The sequence below is a fragment of the Paralichthys olivaceus genome, chromosome 17 (assembly GCF_024713975.1).
Source record: "Paralichthys olivaceus isolate ysfri-2021 chromosome 17, ASM2471397v2, whole genome shotgun sequence".
Classification (NCBI taxonomy): Eukaryota; Metazoa; Chordata; class Actinopteri; order Pleuronectiformes; family Paralichthyidae; genus Paralichthys; species Paralichthys olivaceus.
The window spans coordinates 18,448,467-18,466,629 of NC_091109.1; the positions used below are offsets into that span (position 1 = coordinate 18,448,467).

At 45.5% G+C, this 18,163-nt stretch overlaps 1 protein-coding gene across 2 annotated transcripts; it reads left to right on the top strand.

Annotated features, from left to right (window-relative positions):
- Positions 1–174: 174 nt before the first annotated feature.
- On the top strand, positions 175–17,591 carry LOC109645364 (cullin-1). 2 transcript variants are annotated; one of them, XM_069512314.1, is made up of 22 exons: positions 175–357; positions 8,540–8,939; positions 10,585–10,759; positions 10,857–11,024; positions 11,410–11,460; positions 11,644–11,734; positions 12,223–12,386; positions 12,538–12,700; positions 12,959–13,089; positions 13,638–13,745; positions 13,859–13,965; positions 14,090–14,138; positions 14,235–14,366; positions 14,460–14,577; positions 14,725–14,801; positions 15,231–15,349; positions 15,492–15,597; positions 15,719–15,766; positions 16,097–16,179; positions 16,278–16,383; positions 16,483–16,596; positions 16,777–17,591. In XM_069512314.1, the coding sequence occupies exons 2-22, from the start codon at positions 8,800–8,802 to the stop codon at positions 16,855–16,857; spliced, it is 2,331 nt and encodes a 776-aa protein (XP_069368415.1). In that variant the 5' UTR covers positions 175–357; positions 8,540–8,799; the 3' UTR covers positions 16,858–17,591. The 2 variants fall into 2 exon arrangements, with proteins under 2 accessions (XP_069368415.1, XP_069368416.1); XM_069512315.1 differs by lacking the exon at positions 175–357 and adding an exon at positions 5,421–5,550.
- The last annotated feature ends 572 nt before the right edge of the window (positions 17,592–18,163 follow it).

Consider the following 18,163-nt stretch of genomic DNA (forward strand, 5'->3'; position numbering starts at 1 on the left):
ATAGTTTGACTCCGTCCTCAATATCATCTTCACCACTGATGTGTAACACGCAAACTGTAGGAACCTCTTGATTTTAACGCTCGTGTCTAAAGTGAAATAAAAAACAAACCCGCTCGTCTTATTTTCCGCTTCACGAGCATGTTGCCGTTTTTTCCAGCTGCGTTTGTCCCACGGCCCCTGAAGGCGCCGTGATTCGGTGGCTGCTGAGCTGATCTTTGTGCGGAGCGGAGCGGGCGCAGTTAGCATCGGGCAGCGAACACACACGGAAAGACGCGACGGGCAGCGGGAGATCCAGCGTCTGGGCCCGAGAACACACTCAGGCGGCGGCTACACGGTGACAGAGGCGGCCGGACAATGGTAAGAGGACGCGTACTCAGCGGGGCGAACGCAGGCTGGCGGCGGTCAGAGCTAACTGGCTAATGCTAATCGGCTAGCGAACTGTTTTCCTGACTCATTATTGAGCTGCCCGAGAAGCTAGGCTGCCATTTTACAGCAGCTACCCGGGCAGCGGGTCCCTGCTGCCCGGCCCGAGAGCACCGCGAGGCTGCCCGATACCTCCAGCACAAACACGTTCGTGTCGACGCGAATAATCGACGCGAGCCAAAAATGCGGATCGCGGTTCGGACACGGGAGCTCGTCCACCCAGCGAGCCACAAGCTAACCAGCTAACTGGCTAATTTAGCCAGGGGAGCTAACGGGAGCTAGCTGGCTGTTGCGTAGCAGATCGAGAGTGAAATCGCAGCGTGGAGGAAAAAAAACAAACCGCGTGAATGTGGGAAAAGGCTCCGTCGTGTTTCTGTGTGTGTGTGTGTGGGGGGGGCTCCACAGCTGAGAGGCGGCGGGGCCCCACGGCTCGTGTTTACCCGGGTCAGGTCGACCCTCTCCGGAGTGAGGGATGGTGATTTGAACCTGACGCTGGGCTCACTCTCTCCCGGGACACCTGGACGAGACCCGGGGGCTGAGGACCGTCCGTTTCCGGGCCTGGAGGCGTCAATGTGTCACAGCCGGTTGGTGGTTCTCAGCAGGTTCGAGTCCTCTGATCGGGACTCCGGAGCAGAACACTGTCCTCCTCCTGTTCCGCTGACACATCTGGTCCGTGGCTTCACGTTACTGGTTAATTCTGCTTTATATGGTGGTTTGCAACAGGTTTGCATTGTTGGGGAAACCAGGAAGAAGTTGTGGTTGAAGTGAAGTCCAGCATTCACATCAAGAAGTCAGTCCTGTAGTTTTCACACGAGTTCACGGTTTAATCCAGGTTAGTGTCAAACATGTCAACACAGTATTTCCTGACAAGTTCATACAGAGCTCGTTTACTCCCAGTGAAGTTGTCATAGTATAATGTGGAGATATCAGGAAAACAGAGATGAGTTTCAAACTGTCTCCCCTTCTCACAGGTTGTAAGTTTTCTTTTGTTCTGTAATGGCACATGATTATCATCCATTAAGGATCTTTGATTGTTTTCCTTGGAAAAGAATGTGAATTCATATTTTGTGCTTCGTGTGAAAAACAATCATCTGACAGCTCTTTTTTTTAGCTTGTAGTTTCTGTGTCAGCTGAATTGAGTGTTTGCCTGACCACGTGAGATCCGTGTTCAGATATGGACGCAGCCGTCCCTCTGTCCTCTGCGATCATTTCGTCCATATTTATCTTCTTAAAGCTTATAAATGCGGACGAACCAAGACAGAGCGGCAGCACTGGAAACCGTTGGAGGCAGTGAAGCCAACAGTTCAACCGAGACAACCAGAGGACATGAAGACAACATTTCAACAGCTGAACTTTTAGAGGAGAGACTTCGTAAGTTGGGGAGACACTACAGTCGTCTACACGTTACTTTGCCCGAGGACGTGCAGCCACTTTTGCCTCTTTCTTAAGAGGAACATTATCACAACCTCCTCCACCACCGCCATCTTTGTTGTTGTTGGCAGCTTGACTCTGCGCTGCCCTCTAGTGGATATATTAACAACAACGCCAACATATAAGGTGCTTGGAAGCATGTGAGAGACATCGTTGGAGACAGACGTATCAGGAAATGAGCCTGAAGGAGGCAACAGATTCATTCAGTGTTTACACTGAGTGATGAGGATTTGATTTACATGTCTAAACTCATGTAACCTCAGAATCAACCTGTGTGATTGACGGATTGTGTGTGTTTCTGTAGAGAACATAGGGTGAGAGTATGGTAGTACTCGATGAGGTATTTACTGTCGACTGTAGGATGGTGAGTTTGTATGTTTGCTGTGAGGAACCGGCTGCAGACGTCCTCATCACATACGTGGTCGCTCAGTGGCAACAAAGAGAACAATCATACGCTTGTTTACTGTTCCTTCAAACGCTGTGGAGTCGGAAAAATAACACAAACACATCAACTATACTTTCAAATAATCCAGTGATGTTTTCATGACTTAGCACACGTGCTGCACCTGATTCAATCTTTTGCAACAGCTCACACACACACACACATGCAAGAGTTTAGTTGATCCCTCCCCTGCTCGACATCATGCCGGCGTGCACAACTGGAGTTAGGCTGCATTTGTGTCTGGCAGCGTGAAATGACTGGAGAGGCTTCTATATGTTGTTGCCTGCTGTTATCAGAACTGAAACAATTAACAGATCAACAGAAAAGGAGTCTGCAGCCATTCTGATCATTGTTAATAATCTTCGTAACTGTGTGGGCACAAGAGCAATTACAGTTCAACGGGTTCATCCTGCAATATACAATTATGAAAAGTAAGCTGAATTCTAGTTCAGGTTTATGTTGAAGTTGTTAGTCTGGGCTGTGGTAAACCATGAGATGGCTGTTTGACATTTTATAGACGAGTACTTCCTTCATTGTAGCACTGGCGACAGACACTCTGCTTGTTAACATTTGGTGCAGTAAAATCATTTTGCTCCTCAGAAATCTTGATTTAAAGTCATTTCAGCTACGACCCCACCATCCTACCACCTTCTTCACCCTGTCTGACCCGTCCAGGTCTGTTTAACATGTGCACGGTGCTGTGTAGTGACGGCGCTCAGCAGTGATTGTAAAGTCAAACCAAAGGGGCTGCGAGTCTCTGCTTGGCTGCTCGTTTGAATGCTGAGCAGAGCAACAGAAATCAAAAGCTGCTTACGCTAATGAAATGTCCTCCCCAGCATATGATCGGTTTGTGTGGAGGCACACACACACACACACACACACACACACACACACACACACACACACACACACACACACACCTCACAAACACATTATTATTGAAGAAATGCTCGTCACTGTTCTGACTCAGCTGAAGCTCACGACTCAACCTTGAACTTAATTCTGTCAATAAAACTCAGAATTAAAGATGGAAATCAAAGACACACATTTTTCTGCCTCTGTGAAAATGGCAGCTTCTTGTGTGTGTGGGTTTACATTCTTTGTGTTTTGAAATGTAGGGTATTAGGTTGTTGAGTCTGGCCAGGACACACAGTGACCAGGGTAATCTGATTTACCAGGCTGAGCTTTTTTTCCCACGGATGCTGCTCTCCCTCTTTCTTCCTCTCCGTCTCTCTCTCTCTCTCTCCCTCTCTCCACCGCTCCCAGCATCCTTCTCATTCAGTGGATCTCTCTCTAACACTCATCCCTGGTTCACGAGTTGTGGCACAAACATGTAGTAAAGATGTGCTCAGTGTAGAAAGCGATTGAATGCAATAGAGGTTTGGACATTCATCGGGTCAACCAGCCACTTAGGTAGGTAACCAGTCACCATAGACAAGTGGTAATATGACAATCTGCTGGGAGCTGTCATGTTGCTGCTGCCGACTGCAGGGTAAGAACTCATATTCGCAGGCCATTTTATTGAAGTCTAAAATGCAAGTCACACTTGAAAACAGTTAGAATAAGATTTTTGTATTTGTTTTCTACTCCTGCAGGCTGACAGCAGGTTTTAAAAAACGTTGTGCTTGTTTTCCTCTCTGTCCCTAATTGGCCTTTTCCATCCCTCGGAGAGTTTCTTTTAATGAGGCTCATCATGTTTTTTGTGACACCAGTACTTTTTAGTGCTTTGGGCTGTGTAATCATTTTTATATAACATTTAAAAATCATTCCTCTTATCGATCAGTCACACAAATGTTTTAATAGTTTTTATAATTGGTAGAAAACAGGGTGACATGGAGATGCACCAATCCAACCTTTTCTCTCCCAGAGCTTAAATTTCTGAAACTTGAAATAAGCCGCCACAGACTTTAAATCTAATACCAGCGTCTTCCTTGACCCCGATCAGACCCAGATCTCACACGCCAGTGCCTGGAAGTCACTGAAATCTTTTCAATCACAGGTAACCTGAGTCCTGTGGCTCTAAAATGTGAGTCGTGACTGAATGTAACTGATATCAGATATGACTGGAGGACATTGAGACGTGTCACAGTAAAAAAAATGTCCTGTGACATCAGCAATGAGACTGTGGTTAGTGTTTGCCCAGTCCACACTGTCAGGCCAGTGTTAGATTAGTGAATTCATACCAGGGCTGCAACTAACCACTGTTCAAAAGTCATTACAGGGGTTAGGGTTAGTTCTCAAGGGCCGAACTATGTTATTAGTTCACACCAACCTGTCATTGCCTGGAACTGCTTCTGCTGGACGAGGCAACTGTTGTCAGATGGTAGAGATGATGATTATTATATTTTAACCCCAAACCAGGAGGATTTAAAAAATATATATTTTTAAAAATGTCTGATTCTTAAGAAACCAGAACATCAAACCCTCATGTCAAAGAAATGTAATAAAGGTTTGTTATTTTACACTTTGCCAATACAGATTTAAGACAACACAAATACAACCATTATTAGACAAACGTGCTAAAATGATGATGATATATATTCACATTTGAAGCTGGCGTGCTGTCAGGTGGTATTTTTGCTTTAGGAATTAATGAAAGTAGGAATAGGTCATCAAAATGCTGATTAGGTTTTTTCCCTGCCTCAACAAATTAATTAATTGCTTAAATTGTTTTCCTCTAAACCTTAATTGTTGTGAATTAATTCAAGATTAACTCCAAAAGAGCAAAGATGTTAAATTTGATGGAGTAACACCATCATCGTAAACAGGCTCAGTACTTGTTGACATCTTAGTTTCTGTGACCCACACATATATAGGCGTGTTGTTCCCTGAAGAGTACATGTTCCCAGAAACGAGTCGTGACCTTTGGACGCTGTTACCGTTCTGCCGCGCGAAGGGGGGGAACGTATCTATGGTACCGCCGCCGTCGTCGTCATGCCACCGCCGGGCACGGGATTTTTGTTTCACAACAAACTTTCTAGAAACTGTTGCCACTCAAAAACATCCCATCATCTCATGTCGCATAGCTGTGGAGCCGCTAATAGGTCAGTTACTGTAGGCGACGCACATCCAACACCTCCTGCTGTGGAAATCTGAAATCTGATCCCAGTGCTGCTGCGAAGGGCACCTTTCCTTACCACGGTGAATAGAAGCAGAGGAGACACAGAGACCGAACACTCCAGCTTCTGTTGTCCGACGGCTACTCGGAGGTATTGTCTGCCCCAGTTGCCATGGCAACTGCGGGAGCACCTCAGGTAGGTAGGGCTGCCTTTCTGAGTCGAGTGAGGATGTGCTGAAGAGGAGCGGAGGCTTTGACGGGTCTGGAGCCTTAGCTGAGACACGAGGGCTCGCAGGTCCGGCTCAGTATGAATCAGTGAAAACACCAAACAGCATCTTACAAATCAAAACCTGAGATCTCTCAACATTTAAGACTTTCTCTCAAAATGTTTGTCGATACGTCTCAAACGTTTTCTCTGTTCACACGAGCGTCATAATGTTTTCGAAGATCAAAACAGACGCAAATTAATTTAACTGATAAATGAAATGAGTGTTTGCAGCTCTGCATGCTGACGTTACCATTGTCACTGTCTATGAGGTTTTAATTTGAGAACTAAATGAACGTTCAGAGACTAAATGGCGCCGCAGAGGAAGCAGAAATATATTTCAGTGTGGTGGTGTGAGCCGTTGATGGCTGTCGGAGGAGAGTGGACGATGGCAGCAGGTTCCAGCTGCAGTGTTGTGGTCAGTCTGTGGGAGTGGGGGCAGGGATGCTGCAGACAGAGGTTGGGCGTGGAGAGGAGGACAGATTTTTAGTGATGGTTGAAGGCCTTATCAAAGTCTTATGTGGCTGGAGTTTACTGCTGTGTCAAGGTTTTTCCTCCGCCTCAGCGCTTTATCTTCATCATCCCTCTCTCCGCGGAGTTGCTTTGAGAACCAGAATTGAAGGGGAAAGCTGTGTGATTTGAAATTCTTGTTATTCCTGTATTTTTTTGTACATGAAAATCTTTTTAAAAGCTTAAACAATCGTTTTGCAGAATCACATCCAAGCCATTTATTTATCCATCTAATGTGAGGCTTTGCTGCTCTGCTCTGGTTTACGGTGTTAAATTAGCGTCTTGGAGATTTGATATGTTCAAAGAAAACAAGTCATTTCAAAATGTCACCTGGGTCTGAGAACTCGTCATTTTTCTGTGTGTGTGTGATTTAAGAAAGAGGAACGTGCTCATTTTAAAAATCTGTGTTTGGTGAAGAGGACACGTTTTTTGATAGAAGATTAGGAAATTGGTTGAGTGACAAAATAAATGAATAATCTTGACAGTCAATTAGTCAATCGAGTAGTTTTTTAAGCAGCTTCTGCGTCTGTGGATTGCTGCCTGACTTTGTCATGTGTGATAATAAATCAAATACCTTATTGTGTTTTCTGAAAGTTGTTTTGCGCTGCGGCCTTGGTAGAACTAATATTCAGTTTCCCGTGTCCTGTGAGTATCTCAGTATATTTCAGTGTTGCTATAAACATGTTATTTAATGACTCTGATTTCAATGCTTTGGTGGCTCATTGACACATTTTGATTTGATCACTGAAGACACTCAAGTGTTCATTCATTGTCCTGCGGCGTCAGCGGACAGGACTCGTCAACAGGGACAGGAAATAAACAGCAGGTCACTCTGCTTCCTTCCCATCCACTGGCAGACTATTGCACCTGGGTCATGTCCTGAGTCTCTGGTCCTAATGACTGTGAATGTCCAGAGACGGGCAGCGCCGCATGCCTGGTCCTTCTAAATATAGCAGCACTGCCTACATGTACGCAGCAGTTACTGCCCAAACACCCTCCCTTCAGTCTCGCTGCTTCTCTTCTTCTGTGTTCACACTGTTAAGATGATTACATTAGATAATTGTTCTTACTCTTCTGAGATATCTGTACCCACAGTCTAATAACGATGTCGTATTTTGATTTTGCCAACCGCTTGCTATTAATGGACGTCTCACTCCTGTCACAGTTTAATTGCTGTTGTCGCAGCGTTGACAGATTTCAGAGCTTCTTCTTTATCTGTTAGTCTGGGTGATAAAGTTAAATAACATTTCCCAGAATCCAATGTGACTTTACTTTACAGACAGTCAACAACTCAATGACGTTCAGTTTGAAATGAAAGAAAATAGAAAAGCAGCGTTAGTTGCGTGTCACATGACATCCTCTGGATTTGAATGTTTACCGTGAAGATATTTTTTGGAATTTCGGAAATTAAATGATGCCTGAATGGAGCTTTTCATAACGACATCTGTGTCACGTGAAAAGAAAGAGAATATGTTTGACTGAATTTCTTTGGCCCAACTTTTCAGACTTCATTCCTACAGAAAGTGTCCAACATGAAACAAGTATTTGAATATGATCCTCTTACTTTAGAATAGATCCAAGATTTTCTCTTTGTCTTTTCTGTCTTCGTCCCTCGCTGTCTGTGGCTTCATGTTGATGTTGCGTTTATTTACCTTCACCTCCTCACGTATGTCAGTTCGTCTTAACGATGTGGCCTTCGTGGACTGTCATCAATGTCAGCTCTTAAAGCAGCTGAGTTTACTCTCATGATAGTGACACATTCATGACCTGACCTACATATTTAAATATCTACTATTTCCATATGAATCCCCTTGTTTTTATGTATGTATTCATTTTTAATTTCCTCCTGAGTGAAAATAATCCCCCATTAAATCTTTACAACAAATACGGGATTGAATAAAATTAATTTATCATGTCGTAGTTTCTTTTTGCAACATTAAAAAACTACAAGCTCTATTTAAAGGTCTGAATGAGGCTGTTAGACAAATGTTCCAAAGGAAAAGTTGGCTCAAAAGACACTTGGTCGACGAGAGAGACGCCACAAGACCGGTGAAGGAAATCACGAAGGTGCTGAAGTGGACTAATCTGTCATTAGCTGTGTGACGTCAAGGTCAGCACTGTGTCCGTAGGGATCAGAGCCAGGTGTCAGCAGATATATCTATATACCTGTCCTGGCTAACTGCTAACACAGTACTGAGAGGGGGGGGGGTTGATCTAACGTGCGACAGATGTGAAAAATGACCTCACCTGAATAATGAGGAGATATTTTCCAGATTTTACCCGGAGGTCGTTTCTGAAAACAGCTTAATAGATTTTTATTTCTGAGGGTAAAAATAAATCAGTGGATCATCATCCACCTCATGATAACAAAACCACTAATCAAATGGGTTTTCTCTTATTTCCCTCTCAGGTCATCTGGTGAGGATCGCTGCAGGTTTTAGGTGGCGGAGTGGCAGACAGCGCCACCCAGGTGTGCAGAGTGGGACTGCATCCCGTCTCACCACCCGACAACCAGCTTCCCGGAGTGCCGCTGCCAGATGGACTGCGAACTCTGAGCGCAGAGCGAGTCAGGACAGAAATCAACCGAGGAGAGGAGCCGGGGGGAGAACGCTCACCGGGGCAGGAAAGGGAGGGCACTGGTTGGGAGAGGAGAGGACGAGAGGCTCCACGATGTCGTCAAACAGGACCCAGAACCCCCACGGACTGAAACAGATAGGCCTGGACCAGATATGGGACGACCTGCGGGCTGGAATCCAGCAGGTGTACACACGGCAAAGCATGGCCAAGTCGCGCTACATGGAACTCTACACGTATCCTGTGTTTGACGCTGTGTGGCTGTGATTGTAATCTTGAACGTTGTATAGGAGTATTCCTCCACCAGTGCTAAAATGATTCATTTACCTCAACAAAAGATAATCGCCACAGTTCACTGATTCTAAGATGTTTTTATTAGTACAGTCAACATACATATATATATAGATATAGATCTGTAGCAGACAAACTCCAGAGAATGTCAGCACATCGAGGTCCAGACTTTTCTCTGGAGTTTACCTTTCACATATGAAGAACACAGAAGGAGATTCTCTGGTCAGACGCCTCCACAGGAGGGTGGGTGGGAGGGAGGGAGGGAGGGAGGTGCAGCAGGCAGGACATGATGTATTCATTCTGCACAGAGATCATTTTCGTTAACAGAACATCAGCACTGCATTTCCAAAGCTTACTACATGTGTGACTCTGTTTCATCCTGAGATATGTGTTCCTCTTTGTTTGCCATCATCGCGCCCACTCGGTGAATCCTCCAGAGAATCTGTTGTGTTCTCACATGTGCTCACTCAGGCCTTATGCAGAGTTGTTACCAGAGGAGCGGCAGGAGAAACTCCAGAGAAACTCCAGAGAAACTCCAGAGAAACTCTGCAGCAACTGACTCAAACATTTGCCTTTTCACATACAACCGCTTTGGATCATTTCAGGAGATTATCCAGAGTTCAGTCTATATCTGAAAGTATCTTGTGTATCAGAGAATGTCGGCTTTGTAAGATGTTATAAATATAAAACATTTACGAACCAAACCTTAAAAAGAAGAGAAAATAACTGAATCGCTCTCAAGTCAAAGCTTTAAAAACTAAATGTTAATGATTTGTGATTATTCATTTTATCTACAGTATAATTTATCACCCTGAAGCTGATGCATCATCATCTGACCGACCAGCTTCATTTTAAAAGAAAGCTGCAGTGATCCGTCCATCAAATACAAATAATCTGTGTGCTCATGTAATGAGTAACAACAAAAGAACATCCAGCGTTCAGAGTCCTGAAGACAGGAAACAAAGCTCATTTATACATGATGTGTAATTACTGATCAACCTCACTGATCTTCTGTCAAAGCTCTTGTTTATTGTAGACAGTTTTTAACAGTTTCAGTCAAAGTCAACCTTTAACTTCAAACTCCATGAACACAAACAGTGAAGTCGCTGTGAGATGATTTTCTCTGAGGCTTCGTTTTGGTGTTTGACAACCTGGCTTCCTCTTCTGCACTCTTCAGTAAGGTTCTCCAGTAAAGTTCCACGTTCTCCTGTCAGGCAGAAAGAACAACACAGATTTAAACTATACACAGAAAGACTTTGTGATAATCACTTTTTAGCGAGTACCACTGGTCACTGATGACAACAAGGTTTGTCGTAGTTATACTTTGACGTTCTCCACAAAGGAAACTTTGTTTTTTCATCCAACAGGAAGAACGTCAGCTTTATTTATGAATTCGTTAACGATATAGTTTCAGTGTTAACTATTAACTAACACTCTAACATCTGGCTTTGTCTGCAGTGTGAACGGCAGTGATGTAAACATTACACCCAGGTTAACAAAATACTCTTTGGCTGTACAAGAGCTATTTGTGCGAGCACCCTCTATAGCATGTATTGTGTTTCTGTGTTTGTTCCTTAAGCCTCCCCTCAGACATGTATATAACTATTGTACTAGTGTCCACCAGTCCAGCCAGGGCAGGGGCTCGGTGCCTCCGGCCAAGCCCTCCAAAAAGTCTACCACTCCAGGCGGGGCTCAGTTTGTAGGCCTGGAGCTTTACAAGCGACTCAAGGAGTTCCTGAAGAACTATTTGACCAGCCTGCTCAAGGTGAGTCCACGCACTTTAACGTTTTGACGACATCACATCCCACAGCACAAGTACTTATTTCCTCTTTCCCTTCCTTCTTCCTCCTCTTTCCCTTCAGGATGGCGAGGACTTAATGGACGAGTGTGTCCTGAAGTTTTACACCCAGCAGTGGGAGGATTACCGTTTCTCTAGTAAGGTCCTCAATGGGATCTGTGCCTACCTCAACCGCCACTGGGTCAGACGAGAGTGTGATGAGGGACGCAAGGGCATTTATGAGATATACTCTGTAAGTCATGTTTTCATGAATACGTGTCCTCTTGAAACCTTTGTGTCGATGAATCATCTGTTCAGAATCATATTGTACACACTCACAACCAGAGTCTGACACAACATGATACTGACCCTGTTGTGTTTGTTAAAGTCTGTGTTTTACAATGACACAACTGTAAACACACACACAGGAGACGAGCTTTTATTAGAACAATTCCAGTTTACACCAGCACGTGCATGCCCAGTGTACGTGAGCGGCCACGTGACGTGCACTTATTAGGTGTGTTTGTATGGACAGAGCTTAAAACTGCTTGTGTGGACAGAGGTAGTTTTATTTGTTGCAGCCTAAAGTCTTGAATCTTTTTTTTTTTATTGCCCCCCCCCCCCCCCCCCCCCCCCAGCTGGCACTTGTGACCTGGAGGGAATGTTTATTCCGACCCCTCAACAAACAGGTGTGTGCTGTTTCTTTTTATAGACGTGAAGTGAGAAAAAGCAAAGTGGCGTAACTCAATTAACAGATATTCAACAATGGATTGTTTGTCAGTCAAGTGTTCGCAGGTTTAATCTCACCTCAACCTTCTTATTACATCTGCTTCAATTTGTACATTATAATTAACACGAAGTTCTGTCCTCAGGTAACAAATGCTGTGCTGAAGCTGATAGAGAGAGAGAGGAATGGTGAGACCATTAACACCAGACTGATCAGCGGTGTGGTCCAGTCCTATGGTAGGTCCCTGTGTCCTGATGAGACGCTAGAAACAAACATCTGTTACAGGCAGATGTTAAAGAGGAGGCATCAGATCCACCCATCCTGTTTCTATAGCTGTTTAATTCTCATGAGTCGATACTACGTCTGAAATCTACAACACAACTTTACTATGAAAACTTAACAAACAAGAGATATTTACTGTCTCAGGCTAACGTTTAACCCTCGTTGATGATCACAGCATTAACCCTTAAGATTTAGTTTGAAAACTAAACGTTCTGCATCTCTCTGGCCGTGAGCGTCCTTGTGACATAAATTAAATCCCATGTCTGCAATATCAGAATAAACGGAGGCACATGAGCGTCTGCTGTTCACGTGTCTCGTCCGTGTTTGAGTAGATTTGACTTTTACTGGTGGGATTCGTGAAGTTGCTCATTCTGCTTGTATAATCAGTGACACGTTGTAGTAGATGAAAGTTTTGAATATTTCCTCACCTCTCGTCCTCCAGTTGAGCTGGGCCTGAACGAAGAGGACGCCTTCGCCAAAGGTCCGACGCTGTCCGTCTACAAAGAGTACTTTGAATGTCAGTTCCTCACTGACACGGAACGTTTCTACACACGCGAGAGCACAGAGTTCCTGCAGCAGAATCCTGTCACTGAGTACATGAAGAAGGTAGGCAGTCATCCCAGTGAGGAAGGAATGAATGGGATGCATTTGAGACCTGTTACTGTCCGACTGTGTCCTTGGAGTAAAAGTTAAACTGAATAAAAGCTTGCCACTGAAAAAAGACGGTTACGTAGAGACGGTGTTTTGTTGTTGTCAGGCGGAGGCTCGACTGCTGGAGGAGCAGAGGCGTGTGCAGGTTTACCTCCATGAATCCACCCAGGATGAACTGGCCAGAAAGTGTGAGCAGGTCCTCATAGAGAAACACCTGGAGATCTTCCACACCGAGTTTCAGAACCTTCTGGACGCCGACAAGAATGAAGGTGAACCTGCGATTTGAGCTCAGCGTGTGGATCGTGATATTCTTTACTGTGTCGAGGAACAGTTGATGAAGCTCAGGTTGATTTAACGGCTGCTCTGAGCTCCAGGTTCTAATCATTTACGCATTTAAACAGTTATTTTGCATTTGTTATCGTTTGGTATCAATTTATGTGTTTGTCAGTTTTTCTTCCGACCGCGTTTCCTTTTTCTATGGATTCGTTTTTGAAGCGACGGCTTCATTCAAACGCTCTGTTTTTCAGACCTGGGCCGGATGTACAACCTAGTGTCGCGGATCACGGACGGTCTGGGTGAACTGAAGAAACTTCTCGAGACTCACATCCACAACCAGGGCCTGGCGGCCATCGAAAAATGTGGAGAGGCCGCACTCAATGTACGCATCACCTTTTCACCTCGCACACTAAATCTCACTTGTTTACTTTAGCCCGTCGACTGATTAAAGCTACAGCTACCTGCCGCAGAGCGGACGTAGACAGTTGAGTGTAAGTTAAACGTTAAAATAAGAAGAGAGCGTCACCCTCGCTCTTGTGGTACCAGGTACGTACACAAATGTACACGAGAGATTTCTACACGATCATTTTAAAGCTGCTTTCAGGAGTTCTTGTTCATGACACGTTACGGCTGAAGGTTTAACTGCATCATTGTGTGGGTTAATCACTGTCTCTCTCACTTTCTCAAGGAAGATTATCATTCAGATATCTTAAAAGCTCATATCAGTAGGAAACCTGAAGATGTCAGGATAGAGTTGGAAAAAATACTTGAAGATTTAGTTTCAGTCATAGTGTCAGTATACAAGGATTACAGACGGGTGAGACGAGTGAAGATGTTAAAGTAAGGTTACCGTTTCTAAAAGAGTAAAGATGCATTCAGTTCTTATGGACAAGTTGGGATTGAGCCAGAACGTGTGTATGTTACTTCCAGGACCCCAAAGTGTACGTGCAGACCACCCTGGACGTCCATAAGAAGTACAACGCCTTGGTCATGTCTGCCTTCAACAATGACGCCGGCTTCGTGGCGGCGCTCGACAAGGTCGGTTATCCTACGAGAATCAAACGGGGCAGGAAGCGCTCAGAGAACCTCGGGGACATGTGACAAATCACAAAGCGAGATGCGCTAACTGTTGAACGTCCCTCTGTTTGCAGGCGTGTGGACGATTCATCAACAACAACGCCGTCACCAAAATGGCTCAGTCGTCCAGCAAATCTCCCGAGCTGCTGGCCAGATACTGCGACTCTCTGCTCAAGAAGAGGTGGGTCACACCTGTTCATCCATTTGTGGACCCGATGGTGTGATTTTAATTTTTCCATTTTCCGACGAAGTGATGAAAATCTTGAATTCATTGTTTGTGTTTGTTCTTTTTTTTCCCTCTTCAGCTCCAAAAACCCAGAGGAGGCGGAACTGGAGGACACACTCAACCAAGTGGTGCGTGACACGTCTACACCATCACAGGTGTCAGCGGCTGAGGTCCGCTGCCTGTTCGCATCACGTTAACGCACATTTCTCTGCTCCCGCCTCCAGATGGTTGTGTTCAAGTACATCGAGGACAAAGATGTTTTCCAGAAGTTCTATGCGAAGATGCTGGCCAAACGTCTGGTCCATCAGAACAGCGCCAGTGACGACGCGGAGGCCAGCATGATCTCCAAACTCAAGGTCTGATTCACGGACGTGCAAACGACTCGTGTTGCTGAATCTCTGCAGTTTTTAAAAGCTCACACCGGACGTGGTTTTGTTTTGTCCCTGCAGCAAGCATGTGGGTTCGAGTACACGTCCAAGCTGCAGCGAATGTTCCAGGACATCGGCGTCAGTAAAGACCTGAACGAGCAGTTTAAGAAACACCTGACCAACTCCGAGCCTCTGGACTGTGAGTAAAGACGAGACCTCAGTGTCATCACGTCTATAGATCTCTGATCAGTTCTTCATTTAAAATCTAGTATTTTATTATTTATCATATAACCTGTGAGTTATTTCTCTGTGAAACCACATGAACACTTGTGTGTGTGTGTTGCAGTGGACTTCAGTATCCAGGTTCTGAGCTCTGGCTCTTGGCCTTTCCAGCAGTCCTGTACCTTTGCTCTGCCCTCTGAGGTAAGACTCATCCAGCAGAGACGCTCTTCAGCCTCAGGTGGTTCAGTGGAGAGAGAGAGAGTGAATTTTAACCCTTTGACACCTGAAGCGTGTTTTAGAAACCTGAGTGTTTTCTGAAGAGCTCTCACAAACACCAACATTTACAGAAACTTTAATTTCTCATAGAAACGTTGAAACGTCAGCAGGGAAGTTAGTCAAACGTGTGGCTTGACAATTCTTCAAACTTCCCTGAGGGGACGCAGGAGTAACCACCGTCACTCACGTTGTTCACGGGCTTTTCTCGACGATAAAAGATGTTTCATGGTTATTTTTGAAAGATTTCATATTCACATTCATGAGAACAACACAAAACCCTGAGACTTTTTACATCTGTGTTTTCGCCGGAGGCCTCGCTCCACCTCTGTTCATGTCGTGTCTCTGTGCTCGCAGCTGGAGCGAAGCTATCAGCGCTTCACGGCGTTCTACGCCAGCAGACACAGCGGCAGGAAGTTGACTTGGCTCTATCACCTGTCCAAAGGAGAGCTGGTCACCAACTGCTTCAAGAACAGGTACGGTCCTCATGTCATCGACTGCAGATAAAGAGGACAAAATGTCTCATTGCCCCCTGGTGGCTGGCTACAGCGTAGGTTGTAAGCCCTGCCTCCTCCGTGTTAGCCGATGGGCCGTTCATCCTGAATCTGTTGTTCGCAGGTACACGCTGCAGGCCTCCACCTTCCAGATGGCCATCCTGCTGCAGTACAACACAGAGGACAGTTACACCGTCCAGCAGCTCACCGACAGCACACAGATCAAAACTGTGAGCTCCACTTTTCACTGTTTAAACGAATCCCGGCAGATTTTAAATCCAAACTCAAGTCTTGTTCCTCTGGAGCCGGTGACACACTTCTGAACAAACCATGTGTGTGTTTGGTTTTCAGGATATTCTGGTTCAAGTTCTGCAGATTTTGTTGAAATCGAAGCTGCTGGTGAGTAAAACATTCGAAAATCATCTTTATATGAAGCGAGGTTTTATTTTATTGTGAAAGTCTGCGTCGGCTTCGCTCTTCAGGGCTCCAGGATTTGACCTGGACCTAATTGTGGGTAACAGGTCGGACTCTGTTCCAGAAATAAAGACACTCCCGTCCTGACGTGTAGTTTTCTTTTCGAGCATTGGAGGGTGCCAGAGGAGAGGTTTATGTTCGGACTGACGGAGCGTCCACTGTCTCGTTCAATGAAGATTTGTTCCGATGCTGCAGTGAATCAGTTTTAATGTGTTTGAGTTTATTAAATGAATGTCTCTCTCGTGTCTCTTTCAGGTGATGGAGGACGAGAACGCCAACGTGGACGAGGTGGAGTTCAAACCCGACACCGTCATCAAACTTTTCCTCGGATACAAGAAGTAAGAAGCCACTTGGAGTCACAGTTGAACGAAGCTCGTGTCTTTAATCACGTGATTTGTTCACCAGCGAAGTTTGAACTTTGTTTGTTCGTCCGCAGTAAGAAGCTGAGGGTGAACATCAACGTCCCGATGAAGACGGAGCAGAAACAGGAGCAGGAGACGACTCACAAGAACATCGAGGAGGATCGAAAGCTCCTCATCCAGGTGACGTGTCCCCCCCCCCCCCCCCCCCCCTCAACGCCACGGCAACAAGAGAACGTTGATCCCAAAGACGAGTGATTTAACGCTGATGTGTGTTCACAGGCTGCGATCGTGAGAATCATGAAGATGAGGAAGGTCCTGAAGCACCAGCAGCTCCTGGCCGAGGTTCTGAACCAGCTGTCGTCCCGATTCAAACCCAGAGTCCCCGTCATCAAGGTCTCACACACACACACACACACACACACACACACACACACACACACACACACACACACACACACACACACTTCTTCTGTGTCAGATCGTCAGTAAAGTCGTGGACGAACCTGCAGCTGAGAAGTTTTCAGCTGAGCGTTGTGGTGACGTTCACTTGCTTTGTCTCCCTCTTGTGGACAGAAATGCATCGACATCCTGATAGAGAAGGAGTACCTGGAGCGAGTGGACGGCGAGAAGGACACGTACAGCTACTTGGCCTGAGCGCCGCCCGCCTGCCCTCCTTCCCGCCCACCGGCTCTCCTCAGTTTTATTTTTATTTGTTATCTTCTTTTGTTTTTTTATGTCTGAGTAATAAAGTGTGGATCCCTCTGAGCGGCGGACATGTTGTGAGTGTGTCGCCGACCACGCGATCGCCCCGATTGACAGCCATCAACGTGAGGGGCGGGTCAGGAGGGCGTGAACTTTCTGCTCTGCCTTCGAGAAACAAACGCCCCTCCTGTTGAGACTTGGAACCCCCGTCTACATGCTCGCCGGTCCCGTCCCGTCCGTAGGACTCGATCACACTTCCTTGTTGTCATATTGTAAATAACCACAGACTCTAAGAGGAAAACAAACCCTATTCCCTTATTTACATAGCGCAAACGTAATGAATTAGCCTACAGCCAATCAGAGGAGAGCCGCATCCAAAGGTTTCTGCATGCTACTGCCTACCTGCACCACGGTGACCACGAAAAATTTAAAAAGTAAAAATAAAAGTCGAGTCACTGGGCAGCCGACGCAGTCCACAGCACGACGCCGCCGCGAAATCGCCGCCGGTCACGAGTTATTGGCGGAGGAGGTGGTGAGGTGAGAGCCGCCGTGACGCTTCTTTATCTGCCGGAGTCGTGTCGGGTTCATGCAGGAGGCCTGTTTCATTACCGAACGGTGGACATTTGTATAGTGTGGTTCATTTTCTAAATGTGTGATAAATAAAAACAAGGAAAGATTTCTCTATACGCTCGACTCCACGAGTTTTCCCTCTGAGCTGACTTCACGTTGCTGCTGGAATCTTTCTGTGATGCTTCGACCTCAGTTCAATGACGTTTGTGTTTCATTTCATTCATGTGGAGTTTCCTCTGGAACCTCAACAGGTTTTTTTGGGGGGGGGGGGGGGGGTTGTGAATTCTAGATTAAATGTAGTCGACTGTGAATCTCAGTTTATCACAGACGGATTCTGTATTTTTAACCGGAGCACTTTGGGCTCAGTCGTGGAGATCGTGCAGCTGCAGACGATCTCCACGACTGAAGAATCGTCGACACACGAGCTCCAGGATGAAAAGTACCAGAACTTCAGATCAGAAACATTTTCAAATTCAAACTGAGAAAATCATTGAACAGTGAATTTTAATAACTTTCAAATAAGTCAAAGATTCATAATCGTGACTGACGATTTGTGACGACGGCTTCAGATGATAATGTTCGAGAAATGAGCAGTTTAACAATAAAATGATCTCATTTAAAAAGTTAATTCAAGCGAATAGATTTTCTCTCATTGTGAAGCCACAACTGAAGAGAAGCTCCTCAAACA